Raw genomic sequence first — 18857 nt, forward strand, 5'->3', positions numbered from 1 at the left:
ATAAATCAAACATACACTTTTAATTCTAAATCTTTAAGTTAAATATTTTACTTTACTTTCTGCTTTGATATATATTTGAATCAGAATTAGGACATTCACCAAAATTTTAGTTTTTGATAAGTATAATGATAAAATTATCCTTCTCGATAAGTTATCGTAAAATTTTAAAAAATACAAAGAATTTATAATTGAATTTAAAAAAAATCAACAAGATAAAACATAGGACTTTTAAAAAGTAAAAAAATGTTAATACAACATTTGAATTAGACAAGTATTATCTAAAAGAGAATCACGTAAAAATAAATTAAAAAAAAAACATTACACTTTGTTTCTTAATTACATTTATTTAAAATAAACAAAGTTATTTGAATATAAAAAACGATTATCTTAAAAGAATAATAGTTAAGCAAACAAAAGTCGAGAGAATAGTTTTTTAATGTGAGCTAGACTTAACTTTAAAATTTCAAGTTAGATAACACTTAGGTATAGTGAAAAATAATAAAAAAAAATGAAAAAGTTTGTAAAATCTATTAAAATCTTCAATAGGTAAAATTTTAAAACAAATTATAAATTATTTAAAACATTTTAATAAATATTTTGCCATAAAAAATCAAGTTTAAATGTTTATTATCGACTTATAAAACCAAAACAAAACGCTAATCAGGATCATTTTAAAGCAATATAATATTTTTTCGACATTCTCTTTCCCATTTTTTATCTTGCTTATTTCATTTAATTATTTTTTTATTCTTTTTGGATTTTGCAGATGGATCATACAACTTGAGAAAGAGTTTCTCATCGTTTTCGATCTGGACGTTAGTCACCTACTCCTTACGGCGCTTTACTGTGTTATCACACTTGCACATTAAAATTTTAATATGATTCACATTAATTGTCGCTGGTGAGAGTACAAATGTGTAATTTGTGTGTTTGAATCATTTTATATTCAAAATTTGATCTATTTGTTGATAAAAAGGTAGACTTGGCCCGCAAAATTTGATACAAATTGATTTATAGCATTAATGCGAAAAATTAATGCGATTTTCTCTTTAATTTTTTAATGTGAAAAATATTTATGCTTTAGGTAAATTTAAACTTATTTTTGCAGGCCAAGTCCACTTCTTTATCAATAAATAGAAAAACCCCAAATATTAAGTGACTCACTGACACAAATAACATATTTGGACGCTCACAAGCGACAATTAATGTGAATCACATTAAAATTTTAATGCGCAAGTGTGATAACACAGTTACGGCGGTGGCCGCTATTACTCAAATATAAAATTCATTAAGCTCTGTATCTCTTGAAATATGCATTCAAGAGCATTCGCTCAAAAGCAGTTATATATTAAAAATAATAAATAAAATATTTGATAAAAAAAATAATAAAATTTAATATTGATTAGAGATCTTCACACGAAAGATCATTGAACGAGCCTTTTCAAGAGATAGTAATTTTCCAATTTTCATAAAAACTCCTTAAAGAGCTTAAAAAAACATTAAAGATCACTTAAAATTTCAGTAAGATCATCGAAAAGCATAGCAGAACCCAGAGAGTGTGATGATCAGGGAATAGTAAACAAAAGCATGAGACAAGTGTAGACATGAAGATCGAGGAAAATCGATGCAAGCCTCCCTTATCAGAAGAATGTTTAGTAGTAATGAATGAGAATGTGTCTCTCCTTTCCCGCGACAATATCAAAGTTCATCTTTGGATGAAGCGCAATTCCGAGACAGAAATAGGAATATTGGGAAGCTAAATCCGTGGGTATTTGCCTAACTGGACAAATTTGTGGCTCCAGCAATATTTGGTCTTCCCATGCATTTAACAAAGACATTTTTGTGGATTACTCACATAGAATCTCACGATCGCGACAGCTTCTACTGCGGAATATCGTGGCCACTTTAGCGGGCTGCTTCTCTCTTTGTGACGCATCTTCTACGAGGGTGTCGTCCTCCTCTTGACCCAGAAGTGCCCGACACTTGGACAGATGAATCGAATCAGAGGCGTCTGGAAAGGCGGATAAATTGTTTTGAGACTCAAGAAGATCAGCTGACATTTATTAAATTTTTTTTTTTACCATCCTGGGGCAAGAAGGAGTCCCACTGGGAACTGTCCCAAGGCTCTGAGAACACGGTTCCATCATCAGATTGAGCACTATCCGGACACAGGAGAGAAGATGTTGCTCCCCTTTCAACGTTGTCATAAGCAGAGATTCGCTGCCTTCGCGTAATTGTCCCATTTATTACACTGGATTCTGGAGTTGGTGTTGAACACCTGAAACATTGACCAAGGATAACGATAACTTCCAAAATTTTCCGTAAAAGCATCTCCTAAAATTTCTTTTTATCATTTTCTTCCCATTTCTGCCTAATTTTGGAAAATATTGGCATAAATATACTTTATTCAAGGAGATAAAGTGCCATTTCTCTGTATTTCAATCTTCCTACGACAATTTCATTTGTTTATTTTTAAATTTCTTATGTAAAATCAGCAATATGGTTCATCAGCCTGGAGATGTTTAATGTAGCTCAATATTTATAAAATGAGAGGATTGAGAATAAATAAACAAAATATTAATTTTGCTGTCGACATTTAAATTTTAGGGAAAATTTCTCTCCGGAAGTAGGACTAACAAACATATGGAAAAAATCAGAGGCATTTCTATTTAACCAAGAAATAATAATAATAATAATAATTTATTGTCAATCTCCATTTTTGCGTCTGCCGCCGACTTCAAAACCGACTTCACCGGGTAAGACGGCAGAAAACCCTGGATAACTAGTCCATTATCTGGGAAATTATCTGAGAATGTGAGGTTATGATTAACCTAACCTGAAAGAAAGAAAATACGACGACAAAACTCCTTTACTCTCCCTTCTTTTTCAAGTTCTGGCCAAATAGTCAATCTAATGGCCAAACAAAACAAAAAAAATGGTTTGGCATTTCTTTATTGGATACTTTCGAGTGTTTGGATCATTTTTCCGGAGCTAGAGAATGGATCTTTTGCATCGTTTGCTAATTTGATTTCAAACGTTGCAATTCAAATAATATCGACATCGATCAATCGATTAGATAGCGGAGTCGATGACTTATAGTCGCTTAATGTCAATCAGTGTAAAAATCAAAATGGCGTAGTACAGATATTTGTGACAGAAAGAGTCAGGGAATTCAGTAAGTTCTTTAAAATAACATTAAAGTCCTTCAGTAGCCGGAAACACTTACCTTATCTGTTCTGGGAGATTTAATTCAGGCATCCTCGTTGCAATGATCTGATGGATTGTAAGTGGTCTCTGCTTCGTCTCCCTTGGTGGTTCAGGTTGAGGTTTAGGGGGTTGAACTTGCGGTGGAGCTTGAACACTTTCCCTCCTGTAGCTAGTTCTCCAATTGAGGTCAGAGTCATAGTCATTTTCTTCGTTGGCGTCATTCCCCACAAATTCCCAGCTGCTGTCTAGTGGCCAAGGATCGAGCCTCCCCCTGGCCTTCCTGTTTCGCTTCTTAAGCTCATCGAGAGATCCAGCTAGCGGGTTGCGCTGCATTGCATCCCCATGAGGGATAATTGAGGCTAGGGCGCTTCGGAAAGGTCCTTTAGGTGGCTCCGAGAAGCGCTGACTGTTGGGGATTTGAGAGTTCCTATTGCTACGCCTTGTGATGTTCTGCACAGAATCTACAGGTTCAGAGTAGAAGGGACTGCCCTGCTTGCTCCTACCCGAAGCTCCAACCGGTGTCGTGGGATCTTCAAGCTTAGGTGGCGTACTGGTTAATACTAAACCCAAACGATTCCGGGGCTGTAGCATCGGATCAGAGTCCGAACCTGATGTTTGATTCTTGTGGTAGATTCCGAAACGTTGAGTACCCTCCTTGGGATTGGCAAGATGAGCTACAAGAGATTCGTTCTCGAGGAAGCTGGTACGTTCTGTGGATTCAGCTTGGGGACAGAGGGGTGTAACTGAGTCAGTCTCTGAGGGAGGTTTTGGCGGGGAATTGTTAGAGGAAGCTAAAGATCCAGTTGGAGAGAGAAGATTTCCATTGAGGGAAGTCACAGTAGCTGAAATGTAAAAGAATTTAAATTTTTCGGTGCTTAAAAGCCTAATATGAAAAGCTTACGGGTCTCTGCTAGGAGATCAGGCCTCTTCCCATGGACTTCAGGCCTAAAGCTGGACATATGGGATCCTCTTAGGAGATTTCCATTGTTGTTCTCTTGTGTCCAAATATCCTCATAGTCACTGATCTTGTCGCCCAGGGCACTTCTGCAGTAAACTGAGGGGGATTCCAAAATGTCGGACTCCTGCAACGATGGTCCAGTCAGTGTCTCATCCCCAGGATTTTCATAACAAAATACCTGGTAGTGCTTGGATTCCTTCTTGGCCTTACTCCGACGCATTCTCTGGCCATTGGGTGTCTCTGCTAGACTCGGTGACTGAACCTTTCGATTGCCCCGTGATGTGTCTCTGCTGAGATTGCTGATCCACCTCTTGGAGTCCAGTGTTGATAATGCTTCCCCATTCTTGTGGCATTCCCCTTCGGGAGACAGTCTCTTCGAGATGGTCTGGAACTGGAGGACGTCCTGCAATACAAAGTTCTATTAGTTCGTATAAAATTTGGGTTATGCCTATGCTTAGGCTTACACTAGCCGTTGGGGATGAGACCTCTACAATCTGTGGACTCTGCGCTTTAGAACCACTTTCCATACTGAAAGTCACCGTTGTGGTGACGGTAAAGTTGTTGGCTTGGGTTTCCACAGTAGCTTGGTCAGGACTTACATTCGCAACTGGCTTGGACCAGCGAGGAGGAGGAGCTGGTGGTGTTCTCAAAGGACCTAGGTTGAGAGTATTTGGTGGAGTTGGTCTGGGAGCTCGAATCTGTCCACCGAGGAAAGATTCTCCCCCAAAGACCCCAACTTTATCTCCTTGATCAATGAGTTCTGGGGTCCTGGCCAAAGGAACAGGAGCTTGTCGCTTGAGCTGAGTTTTGAAGGTGCTGGTTTTTCCCACAATCCCTGATCGGCAAGATTCCACTGGGGACATGGTCAAGACCACGCTATCGATGGATTCTGGGCTCAAGAGTTGATGACCATTGCTGGGAGTAAAGCTGCTGAGACTAGAAGATGTGTCGGAGGGTGTCTCCACCTGGCAGTGAGGTGATCCAGCCTGACCAGGACTTAGAATATTCGGACCTTTCAGAGGTTTCGGAGGATGTTTCTGACTCACGGAAGAACTAAATACCGTCACTCCAACCCCTGAGGAATCCGTTGCTGCAGACTTGGGATCTACTGGGGTTGAAGCCTGACTCCCTGGTTTCGGACTGGCCATGGGATATCGCCAGAACTCCTGACCAAGCAGAGCCAATGATGACAGTTGCTGTCGGTTCTTGGCTTCTCGTAGGGCTCGTGGGAGCATCAATTGCACTGGTAGTTCATCGCAGCACTGGGCATAGTGAGCAATCAGGGCGGGAATGGAGTCGAACTTGAAACGGGAGCTCTCCAGAGAAAGGATCCCATTGTCCGATTGGATTAAGTAATGTTCGATGTAGGGACCTGTATCTGGAGGAAGACGAACTGAAACTGCCATTGTGTTGGCCTGGCTTGAACCTCGAACTACGAAATTCTGAAAGAGAATCATAAGTTTCCATATTAGTTAAGAATTTGGAAATTACAAGAAATATTCAAAAAATCGAGATAAACTGTTATTTTGAATTCAAATAGCTGTCATGCAAAGTTGTCACATTTGAAAAATAAAAATTATCCCCTGTACTATTTTTATGTAAAATGTTATCAAAAATTTAATTATTAGGGTCAAGTGCTTCCTTAATTTACAAAAATACTTCTGTAATTTTAATATGTAAACCGATAGGTAATAATATGTCAAAAATCGTTAGAATTCGATTAACTGTCATTAAAAGTTGTCAGAAATTTTGATGAATAATTCACAATTTTCTCCTTAATTTAACACAAAACTGGAAAGTTTGTTATCGCACCAATTTACATTCTAATGAAGGTTAATTAATCCTTTGATTCAATATCAAGTTTAAAGTTTTTGCTTTCTACGCTGGTTGTCCTTAAACAAAAACGTTATAAAATTATAGAGTACTCTCCCTTGCTATTGGAAACTAATGAAAATGCGGAAAACTTTAAAGCTATCGCCTTTGAACTCTATCAAAAACATTTTAATCAAAGTCGAAGTCCTATCACGTTTGCTCAAAGTCTATTGAAGCTTTTTTTTCCTGGAAGCCTTCCAACTATCCTGATTGGGGAAAGGTTTTGTGTTCGGCTTCTCGCTGTTGCTAACATAAAAAGCTTCGCCCACATCTACTAATTTTCTCAGTGTCTCATTTTACCAGCCCCCAAAAAAAAGCTTTGAGGTTTGGGTTTATAGGGTGGTGAGCTCTCAAAAAGGCAGAATATTTAATATGCGTCATGGGGAGGCAGATAATCGAGGATGGGAAGCACTTAATGGCGGCATTTGACAATATGTTTGCAGAAGAGACAACGAGGCAAATGTATGCAGATTGGTAAACCGATGTAATCAGAGCTCTCTGTTTTCAACGATAATCCAATTCTCTCCTGGCATGAGGTGTATGTGTGATCAGAATTGTAAATTCTACCCAAATACTGATGCGAAAATGAAACATCATGCAAGAGAGATGGGCCTCAACAAATGAAAAGCTCGCCTGTTTTTTCGCCCGACTTTCACTCTTAATGGATTCATTTTCCCATCTACTCGCCCGTCTCGCCCATTCTCATTTGTTCTGTTCCACGTGAATGAACAGCAATTTTCATCCCAACAATTTACTGTCTATCCCTTCGAGGACATTTTGGTCAACAATCATGTTTCTAACTAAATGATCTCGTGCGACGGATTTACGCAAGAAGGCTCATCAATTGAATGGGCAGGTTATTTATAAATGGTCCTTTTAGCAACACTGTGAAAAAATCAGCAGAAAAAATTAATTGTATTTGCTAAGACAACGTAGTTAATTCCAAGAACTTGAGGTAAGTTTAACCCTTTAACCCATTAAGGACGAATGGGACACCGGTGACCCAAAAACAAAAACATTTTTTTGCCTATAGAAATTCATTTTGTCCTCTAAAATAGTCCGAAAAATGAGTTTTTATTTTAGGACACCGATGTCCCATTCGTCTTTAAAGGGTTAAGGTCGAGTGGGACATCGGTGTCCCAAAACAAAAACAGATTTTAGACTATAAAAATTTATTTTGTTTTCTAAATTGTCAGAAAAAAATTTTTTGCGACAGCGGTGTCCCACTCGACCTTAAAGGGTTAATTTCAAGCCTAATGGCTCCGGTCGCTCCGGCACATCTTTTAGTTTAGAAACATTTGATAGATCAAACTTCACTTCCTTCTCTTCTTCAAACGTTTTGGATATGACTATTCCAGTCTTTTGGACTCTTTTTCTGCTTTTGAATATCACAGTAAATTCAATTTAATTTCAACTCAACTTGAGAGAGTCAAAGAAAGCAATAAAAATTTTGATTTCATAGAATTTGCTTGATATAAAGGGTCTCTTAGAGGAACTGGGCCTTGTTTGCAAGATTTTTTTTCAATAAATTTATTAATGTACATATATACTTGCATTGAATTGAATTGCAAAATCTGGATCCCGGTTAAAATCACGAATAGCCAAAATCTCGTAAGGGTCAAAATCCCTAAAGCCGAAATCCCGAATAGCCGAAATTCCAAAAAGTCAAAATCTCGGACGTTAAAATCTAGAAAGAGTCAAAATTTTCAAAGCCAAAATACCGAATAGTCAAAATCCCAAAAAGCTGAAGCACCGAATGGAGCAAGATCTCGAATGGGTCAAAATTCCAAATTAGCCGAAATTAGCTTACGGGATTTTAGCTTTGTAGGATTTTGACCCATTGAGTAATGCAATCCATTCGGGATTTTGACCTATTCGGGATTTTAAACTTCGGGATTTTGGATTGAAGGATTTTGGCTTTCAGTGTGTGGATCGATACCGCTATTTTCGAACAGTTAACGGAGTTCGGCTTTTCGAGATTTTTGCGTTTCGGAATTTTAGCTTCTGGGATTTTGGCTTTATGGATTTTGGCTTTTGTGATTTTAACTTCCAGGCGTTTAGCTTTTCTGATTTTGCCACATTCAGGATTTTGGTTTTTCGAGATTTCGGCGACTCGGTATTTTGTCTCATTTGGGATTTTAGATTTTCAGGATTTTGGCTTCCGGGTTTTTGGTCCATTCAATATTTTGACCCAATCGGAATTTTGGCCCATTCAAGATTTTGAGCCATTCGGGATTTTGGCTTTCGGTATTTTGGCTTTGCGGAATTTTGAATTTCGAGATTTTAGCGTTTCGGGATCTTGGCCCATTTGGGATTTTAATCTATTCAGGATTTTGGCTTTCGGAATTTTGGCTTTCTGCTTTTTGGTTTTGCGGGATTTTGGATACTCGGAATTTTGGTATTCGGATTTTTTGGTTGACATCGGCAAATTCCGTTTAGAAACTCAACCAAGAATATATACCAAGAATATATATTGCTGCCTCACAGAACCAAGACTTTAAGAAGCCTCCTAGTGCACCTTTGAAAGGCGTATAATGAGAATTTTGTATTAAAATCCCTGTGGAAGTTCTTAAGTCCTTTAAGAGTGCTCCACTTTACTTTTAACACTTTAGTCACGGAACTAATTAATTAATAAAATAATTTTATTTTTCTTGATGTAGAGTAAGTTTTTGTTCAGATTTGACGATTGCTAAATGTAATGTTTGAGGAACTTGTCTGTAGTTACTGCCCCAGCTTGGTTAATCATGCTCGATTTCAAATCATGGTTCTTTTATTATTTTTATTTATTTATTATTTCATCGGATTTTGAGACACAAATCTTGAAAAACAGAGTGTGTTAATGGAAATAAAGAGAACTTTAGGGTGTCCACTGCCGTCTTAGGGCCTTGACAGACATGAGGATTAGCCGAGAGACGGCTAAGCGAAATTATATTAGAAATAATGGTTAAGGTGCATTTCCATCATTTTCCACTAAGTTGTCTCTCGACTTAAGTCGTAAGTGTGTCTAGGACATTACACGGGCTTCAGACCTAAGGTTTAGTCACATGGCTTAACTTTTCTAGTTTCTTATCAGTCCAGGCTTTTGCATAATGTTGACTTAGGATTGGATATTGAAACTAAACTAACTTTTACTATTTTTATTCAGAATCAGGGACATTCAAGAGCTAGGCTAAATCGGTTAAACTTTAAAAACCTCAAAATATCAATTGGAATTTGAATAAAAAAAGCAATGTTTGTGAAGTATGTACCTTGCAGAACATCTTAATCCTGGACAAAAAGCTTTTTAGAAATTTGTTGAATTTACTAATACGATTTTTGAATATATAATTTGAATAATATTCAATGGATAATCTTCAAATTAAAAGGTCTCTTATGATTCTGAAATAATGTTCGAGCCTTACATTAATTAAACGGAAAAGTTTTAAAGTTTTATTAAAGCTATTAAAGTTTTATTCCAAACTTTTGATTTCTATTGAAAGAACTAATATTATAAAGCTTAAGAGCTTCTATGCAATAAACCTCTTGCTGAAATAATTGCCATAGAATTGCTTGCCTTTGAAGGCAAGTAGTAAAATTAAATAAATTTGTTGCTATTACACAAATTTTCCATCACTTTGTGATATTGGCGATTCAGATGACAATTTTCCGTGACTTGTGATTATTGTGTAACAAGTATTTGATGCCATTGAGGAAATGGTGTGAGAGCAGAAATTGCGAGTATATATCTAGTAAAATTTTATGTTTATTGCCTTCTGGTCACATTTCATATGCTCCATTTCATTTACGATCGCATTCAGGCGACAGAGAATCATCAGGTTCCCTTGAATCTCATTCACTTGGGATTTTTATGGGGATTATTTCGCTATATTCCAGATATCAACTTGGTAGCTATTAGAGTTCTCAAAATGGCCATCGGAATTTTCTTTCAAATAAAAACCCCAGCATGTGATTGAACTCAATTCTCGTTAGATGATTCTGCAACAGGGAAAAAAAAAGCTCTGGCACTATCTCAAGTGTCTTATCGCATTGCGTGGGAAATGATACAAATTTTTCATCCCCAACCCAGTGTTTTACTCCCCTTGGCAATTTACACTTCATACTCAGAAAAGGAAAAAGTCCATTTTATGTGGCGTAATTGCGACATTGGTTGCACAAGAATTTCTTTTACCATAAGCACTATACAATTCTGTCTGGATAAAAGCCACAGAATATCCGTTGACTCTATACGAGAGGGAAAAAAGTGTCGAGGAATTCGGTTTTAATGACAAAAATTCACGCACCATTTATTTCGTTTTGGTCTGACTTGTGCACAAGATAAATAGTCCAGAGATCCCCTTTTGAATTTGGTGAATGAGCAGGTGACATGGCTAGTACAAGAAGTCCAATCTTTCTGGGGTTTAACCCTTTTTCAATTTTTCATCCACAGCAATTGTTTGAAAACTGTCCGCCAGTTATCGCAATTCCATCTAAATGGGACTTTCTTTGTAATTGTAGGCAAAATTTTAGCAGTGGATTTCATTTCCGAGTCAGAAGTGGAATTTTATAGAATAGGGTAAGTGTGCCAAATTCCGACCAGCTTGCAATTTCGGCCACCTTTTTTGTTCCTCGAATTTCCATTCCGAAATTTCCGAATTTTTTTAGTTTTTACATATTCTAGAGATTATACAATACAAAAGAATAACAAAAAATGTAGCTTTGACAAACGAGACGACGTGAAAAAGACATTGGAAGAATTCGCGAAGGACAAAGAACTATGAGAGTGAAGTAAATAAAGACGATAAACTGTCTACGAGGTTCTAAGCAACACTCCTAAAGTAGAAGGAATGATTAAAATCAATTTCTATTAAAGATATTACATTTCAAACTTGAGACTTTGGCGCGTGCATGCAACTATGCCGAAATTTGGCACACTTACCCTAATCCTAATTAGCTATTACTTTTATAAATTCACAACCTTTGAAATAATTCAGTTCAGTCTACTCTCTGAATTAGATCATTTTATTATTAAAGCTTATATTAAGCACCCCTTTTAGAATTCTAAAACTAATTTCATTGTCCAACCGGTAGTACGGTTAGATTACTTCTGTACAATTTTATAATTGAATTAATATTCCAATTTTTAAAAATTATTTTTTTTGAATCGAGTTCCGTTTTTTCTCTTTTATTCAAAAACAAAATTAAAATTAAAAGATTTGTTTACTGTTATACTTTTCGAGACCTTTTCCGAATAGCATCATACTTGAAAATTTCAAGATCCGTTAAAGAAATATAATTATTCTTTTTAAAAAGTTGTGACAACGTATATTTAGATAATTAAGATTATTAACCATATAAGGACGATTGGAACATTGGTGTCCCAAAAAAATCATTTTTTCTACGACCTTCTAAAGTTTTTGCTGTAAGAAATCAAAAAAGTATTTTTAACCCCTAATTTTTTACCCTCTTATCCTTAAAATGTTAAGGCGCTTATTACTTTAGTTTGGAAGTAGATTTTCGAATCTTGACATTTTTTAAACAATGATGCTTATACGAAGCTCTTGGCACTTTAAGAAATCTATCCTGACCTATTCGGATATAAAATTTGAACACCTATATTTACAGGAAAAGGTAGAATAATGAAAACAAACATCATAATCGAAATTTTTTATAAGTGTTCAATGTCAAACAGGTCTCCCTCCGACCCTACGATAAACTCATAATTTTACACCGCTTTCTATAAGGATTGACACTCTTCATAAAAGGCAATCAAAATTTAGTTTCAACCTATAGTTTTTAAATAATAGAAATTTTCAAAATATTCAACCTATTTATTTTACGAATTTAGTAGATTGTTTACTTGAAGCCTTAAACCGTTTGTGAGATATCATATTTCTCATTTTGTTTCTTTATTTCTTTTTTAAAAATTGTTACGACTAGAAGATTTTTTTAATCTTAATTTTGGGGAAAAGATAAGCAAAGGAAAGCACAATCGACCATGAAGGTTAGATCATCACCCAAAAAAAACGTAACGAATTTTTTTTTTCAAAATTTGTTCAAATAAGTAACTACTATGTAAGACATTTTGCAAAAATAAATAAACAAATAAATTTGTATAAAGCAACGTATAATTTTCAAAAACAAAAAAGTGAAGTGAAGATTATAGTCGACCAATGCTTCACTTACCTTATTTTGGTAATTAAAAAACAATAAATTAGGTTGTTTTTTTTTAAAGAAATTTTCATGATAGTTCGTTTTTTTTAAATTAATTTTATACTTGTATAATACCGGTCTTTAAGATATTTTTTTTAAAACTACTCTCGCTATTCTATTATGATCTTTGTATGATGGAAGGGCTTCGATAGACCTATGACCTAAGACAAGGGTCATATTTTTGATATTTATGGAAATGTAGTTTAATCATAAGGCGAACGGTTACTTGTTACGGGTGTTCCGTGTGAACAACGAGCTTAGACAGGAGGACGGACTATCGTGCGTTCTCTTCAACCTGGCACTGGGCGCAATTATAGAGCAGTACAAGAGTTCTTTATCCAGATTGAGCAAGGGCGCAAGGGACAAGAAGTCTGGAGCTACAGATAAACGAAGGCAAAACAAAGTATATGGTGACCTTGCCAGCAGCAACTCCGGCAACATCTACGGAGAGCATCGGTCAAACCATTTTCCCGATGGTGGACTACAACATTGAAGTGAATAACTCCTTATCAGTAATCACAGGAGTTCAACTATCATAGCCGACAACAACGTCTCAATAGATGTCCGCGCTCAATAGAGTCTATCAAGAGTTTTCCGATCTAGAACCTTGAGCTTAAAGACTGAGATACTACTGTATAGGGCTATGATCCTATCACTCTTTGCGTATTCATCTGAGACGTGGGTCCTCAGCAAACAGAATTGCGAACTCTTGGCTGCGTTCGAGTGGAGGATTCTACAAAGGATTTTTAGTTCCGTGTGATTAAGTCTGAGGATTTTACAGGTTTTAAGGGCTATGACAGACCTGATGATTAGCCGAGAGATGGTTTAGCATAATTATATTCAAACTAATGGTTAAACCATATTTCTAACATTTTCCACTAACTCCTCTCTCGGCTTAAGTCGTAAGTGTTTAAAGGACCTAAGACTAGTTGTTAGTTTGGTTAAATCGTAATTTATAAGGTAAATCTCCTTCACAGGGCTTAGTGCCCTCTAGCGAAATATTATATCTCTGAAGAGGAAGATTTTATTGAGGAATTTAGTTGAGAACAAATTCTGTGAGACAGTCGGCAATTCAATTCCTAATATAGATTATTCCGTAATTATGGCAGTTATTGTTCTACAACGTTGCCTTTAATCTTTTTAAATGCACATACAGTGCGACTTCAATAGCGTAAGTAAACGCTTAAAAATTTGAGATTAGAGAAATCTAATATAAATTTTATTAAAATGAACGTAGAAGTGTGCAGTAAAATAGAAGTAAAATCCATTTGTATCTCATATTAGAATCTCACTGTATTTTTAAAATATGCATTTTCTGGAAAATTCTATTAGTAGTTTCCCAGTTAGAATGACCAATTTATCAAAATTGGATCAAAAACCGGGATTAGTGAAGAAAGATTCAGAGATGTTCATAAATATTCAAATTCATATACGAAGCTCATAAATCGCACGCAAGTCACAGGAATTTTATTCAAGATCGTCTTTAAACTTTAATGCCTTGCATTAACAATGAGTAATCCTTTTCGAGAATGAAAATGCATGAAAAATCATTATGATCCCAGAGGATTTTCTTCATAGAAATCGAGCTAATAAATCCATTGAAGGAACCCTCCAGACGGAAAAGTCTTAAGGAGACTTAAACAATTCATTTACCATAATTCTTCTCAAATTCTCACTGTGCTTTAAATGTACTAAATCCTCGTCTTTTTGCAGAAGATTAATGCAGAAAGGATGAAAATGTGCTGCAGACACGATTTTTCTGAGAAAACGCACTCATTGGTCTTTTTAATTAGAATTTCTTTCTGACCACATAATAGTTTTCTTTCTCTGGTTATAAGATCCAAACCGAGGGGAATCTGAGACCAAAAATAGTTGGATGAGGAAAAAGTGGAAAAAGCATGGAAAAAGAACGAGACATTAGTGGCGAACTGGAGAGAGATTAACCACCCACCCACTTGTAGTCGCGATAATGGGAACAAAACACATTAGGAATGACCAAAAATCACATAGATGAGGGAATAAAACTATACACTTTCAGGCTGTTTTTCCTCTATTTTTTTTTCCTTCTTATTTTCCTTCCCCTTTGGCAACATAAACACCGCGTATTTTTCCATCAGTCACATCTGTTTTGGAGGGCAATAATTTCTATGATTGTTGGCACTGTCGTTGTGCATGGGACGTGCTTGGAAATTCATGCAATCGGACTCTTTGGAAAGAAGAGGTAGACGCGATGGTTAGAGCAAAAGACGAAAGTGTTGAGTTTGAGGGCTGAAACATATTGGTCGTCAAATGCTTATCGGCACCATCAAAACCATATAACAACCATAATAATAACAAAATAATAAGCAAGAAAAAGAAATATACAAAAAATAAGAAAATGGTGATTATAAAGCGTAGACGTGCACCCTATATCCAGTTGTGTGTGATTTATTACTTTTCTTAAAAAATTATTTATAATCGAAATTTTTGAGGTTATCATCAGTTAGGTATGTGTCTCGACTTACTTTTTAATTTTCTTCTTAGAAAGGCAATATGTTTTAGCCTTAATTCAAAAATCGTAATGACAGTTATGCCATAGGCATGCTTATGACTTAAGCAGAGAGACGGATTACCGTAATTGTAATCAAAATAATGATTTAACTAAAGTCCCATCAATCCGTGCGAGACCGTAGTTATTTTTGAGATTGTAGATCTTTGAGAGAAGGATTCCGTGGTTTTCTGTGTCAAAGGCTGCTGATAGGTTAACGAACACTGAGAAAAAAAGGGGCTGCGATTAACTTTTTTGCTCATAACATTAACACCTTTAGGTGTAAAAATATATGAACCTTTTTTATGTTAATTTTACACCTTTTTAGGGGTAAATTTACCATAGGAAAGGGTAACTTTAACCCATAATACACCAAAAAAGGGTAATATTTACACTGATTTCGGATTAATACTGCAGGGTAAATTAACTTTTCCGGAATGTTATTTTAACTTTTTCGGATTTCTCTCAGTGAAGGCAATACCTGTAATTTTGCCTTCCTCGAAACGATCCTCAATAATCTGAGTAAGGTTCGAAACTTGACCGGAGCCGGATTTTTCAGAGCGGTACGCTACTTGCTCTCCGATCAGCTTGTCCTTTACGGCAGGTGCAATCTTAATTAACAGCATACTTTCAAACATTTTTAAGAGATGGCACAAAATAAAAATCGGGCGGTAGCTACTCGGATCATTGACATCCTTTCCGGGCTTTGGAATTGCCACCACAATGAGCTTTTCATCACTCCTTCGGTATTATCGATTTTACAAGCAATGGTTAAAGAATTTAAGGATCCAGTCAACAGTGATAGGTCCAAAGTTTTTTATTTGTTCAGCGAAAAGGCTGCCGCCAGTAGACCCCAGAGAGTATTCTCTGGGGAGAAGTGGACAGGAGACGTCGCGAAGTTACTCGGCTCCAAGAACTGAAAGTCCTCTCCTAGGGGTTTGTAAACGGATGTTACCGAGAAATTTTCAGAGTCTACGGTCAAGATCTCTATGTTGCTGGAGTCAGTGAGCGCAACCGATTTAACGTCAATATCCGATTTTACAAAAATGACGCTGCCGGCGCTATCACTTCTCATGGGCTCTCTCAATAACCAACTTCATGCCATTAATCCTTGGTCGACGTTGCATGGGGCCCCTATATGTCTCCTGAATACAAAGGACATAACATTTATAGTCAAGAAACACAGTAGAGAGCTTTTTTAAAAACTCCTCTATTTCCTCCTTCTACGACGTTTCGGTAGCCTGAGGATACCTGAGGAAGAAGACAACCAATCTCCGAAACGTCGTAGAAGGACGACATAGAGCAGTTTTTAAAAAAGATCTATACCGTGTTTCTTGACTCCAAATTATCCACAAAAGACCGAGAATACAATCACATTTATATTTCATTCAAATATCACAACGAAGATCTTCTTTGCTCGTCGACAGGCCCTGTTTTCGGACCTTTTCGTATTGAGCGTAATCATTACCGCAAGATAGAATCCGCGAGTTTTCACTTGCTTTGTTCTGGTTGAGGTGTTCGTGTGTTTTTTCGATACTCAATTAAAGCCTCGTGGTGGAAGGATCAGTCAGTTTCCGGGGACTGTACATTTCATTCCGATTCAGCACCGATTTAGTTCCGATGAAAGCCCTAAGTACGTGAGGTTCTTCCTTTCTCCCGGAATTTAGAATAAACCAATTTGAAAGTTCCGATTTTGATAATCTAATAATAATTCAGAACTCTAGGCTTATTCGAGCCTTTTTGGCGTCTTGAACTTTTTTGTCTATTTCTTTTCAAACGCGTACCCTGCACACTTAATGTGTTGTTCCTGGCATACACAACCCGTGAAAGAGTTTTCCCACCGTTTTGCTCTTGAGGTTGGTCACCAACGCTGAGACGGCGGTGAACGCTTGTTACTCTCTTTTTCCTATTCTACCACACTATGCTTTGAAGAGATTTGTGTCTCAAGAGTCAAATGTTATAATAATAAATAAATAAAAATAATAAATAGATTAGTTTGTCTGAAATTTCGAATTTCTGAAATCCTGAATTTGACCTTAATTAAGTTTTTTTTTCATATTTTTTTCTTTAATTTACAAGGCCAAAAGAACACCAAGTATGTTCGTGGAACATATCACTCGTGTAAGTCACTACTGAGCGACAGTGGTTTTCGTTAAGTTTTGAATTTACTTTTTACTTGATTTTTTAGAGTTTTTCGGAATAAAATATTAACGACTATTAAATTAATAAAATTATAAAATCAAATAAATTCTTTCGTTAAGTTTTTGAAGATATTTATAAATTGCTTTTTGTCTATCTTTTATCCGTTGATCCGTTAGAATTTTGTATACAACTTCTATTTGTAAAATGATTTGTGCTACAAATTAAGGGTTTCTATTGTCAAATTTACAAATTCGTCCTCATATTTGAATAAATCCAATATCATTCGTTAAGTTTCTATTTTTGGAGTTTTTCTGTAATTTTTGAGTTTTGCAATTGAGAGCGATCAAGAGTGTGATTCTTAAGATTTACTATTTTTGCTAAGAAATCGATAATCGAAGCTTCTATTGCAGAAGTGATTTTCCCATTAAGTTTCACCAGACAATTAAAAAGCTCTCTATTGCTTCTCTGTGGGCATCCCTAGACAAGCTAATTAAGTGAAATGGAATTGAAATTGACACATGAATTTGAGAGTTTTCCCAGAGTTCCACACACATCCCCATCATTACCAACAATTAATGAAATATTAACAATTCCAGGGAGTCCCCAAAGGGGAGAAACATGTGTCAGTATCCTGAATAATTCATTGAAGATATCCTGGGGATTCACCATGGATTTACCACCGTCAATAGAGCATTATTTTATTCACACATAAAATAACCCGCAATGTTTAATTGCGTACCCTTCCCGCCAAAAGCTCCCCATTTCGCGCACAAGCATTTCCAGCCCAAAGAGTAATTTGAGAAGATGACTGTCGTTACCAATAATGTCGTTCTGAGAAAGTGATGCTAAGAGGGGCATTCGCATAAAACTCTTGGCGTCATTGCTCTAGATGAGAGATGACTAATGGAGGTTTGTTGGGAATTCTATATAAATCACACAAATATAACTGAAAATTTTCTGGACTCTCTCGTAAAAGATATCCCAAAGAATCTTTGGAACTCTCCAGACATTGAGGGATGGTGGAACGATTTTCTCATTTGTTAGATAGTTTTCCGCAGTGACGTCATCGGCACAATTTCTCGGGAAAATATAGACCGGATGAGGGTTAAGAAGGGTGGATATGGTTGAGATTCCACCCCACTGTGTCCTCTGGTAATAAACTGTCGATAGGGAAAATATATACAGGGAGACAATGTGGATTTAGCATCCCTCTCTCATGTTCTTTCATCCCCTCCGTCATAGAATTTGTGCAGGGATTATAAAATACACACAAAGGGGATTTGTGAGGTATTTTCTACGGTAGAAAAATTAACATGAAATGACTTAAATTACGTCAAAATTTGTATTTCACATTTTAAAAATAGATTTGCATTAAATTAAGACACCATTTAGAAAGAAATGCTTTTCTCAGCTGAACAGACGATTTTAGCAATAAATCATTTTAAATAAACAAATCTCCCTCCTCCAAATAAACTCATCAATCACAAAAAAATACTCATGATTTGAAGAAAGAGTAAACAATGCAATGAGTAAACGAATTTGTAAATCCTTTCACTGGGCAATGCCTTAAGTTAAATTTCCAAAAACTCGTTTCAAATTAATGGCATTTAGAAACAAGTGTAAATGAAATTGAGACTCGCAAACGTCATTACTCTCCATCATGCAACAATTTCGCTGTTATTGCATCTCAATGAGTTACTTTCTTTGCTCAAAACACCTGAATTATCTCTCAAAAATAAATTTCGAATGAATAACTCGATTGTAACATGTTACAGAAAAGTGCTCTAAGGGAGAAAAGTTAACTTGCAATTTGAAAATATATACGATATCACATTATGCTTCAGGTAAACCTCCTTCACTTCAATAATTAATTTTCGTTAAGTTGGTAAAAGCAATTTTTTTTAATATTTGGAATCTGTTAAAAAATTGGAAAGCTTTCACTTTCAAATAGTTGAGATTCTT

The 18857-nt window shown here is 36.1% G+C and overlaps 1 protein-coding gene across 8 annotated transcripts in view; it reads right to left on the reverse strand.

The window, feature by feature from the left end:
* The window catches only part of LOC129797963 (protein sprint), a 179183-nt gene that overhangs the window by 13204 nt on the left and 147122 nt on the right, over positions 1–18857 (reverse strand). For 5 of the 8 annotated variants that reach the window (XM_055840865.1, XM_055840867.1, XM_055840862.1 and 2 more), the window contains 5 exons: positions 4630–5607; positions 4109–4568; positions 3227–4049; positions 2082–2278; positions 1856–2011 (listed from right to left, as the gene is read on the reverse strand). In XM_055840865.1, coding sequence (XP_055696840.1) covers positions 1856–2011; positions 2082–2278; positions 3227–4049; positions 4109–4568; positions 4630–5607 — 2614 coding nt within the window. The remainder of the gene's footprint in view (positions 1–1855; positions 2012–2081; positions 2279–3226; positions 4050–4108; positions 4569–4629; positions 5608–18857) is intronic. The other 3 variants (XM_055840864.1, XM_055840866.1, XM_055840863.1) reach the window with 1 other exon arrangement.

Source organism: Phlebotomus papatasi, chromosome 1 (assembly GCF_024763615.1).
Source record: "Phlebotomus papatasi isolate M1 chromosome 1, Ppap_2.1, whole genome shotgun sequence".
In the NCBI taxonomy this organism is placed as follows: Eukaryota; Metazoa; Arthropoda; class Insecta; order Diptera; family Psychodidae; genus Phlebotomus; species Phlebotomus papatasi.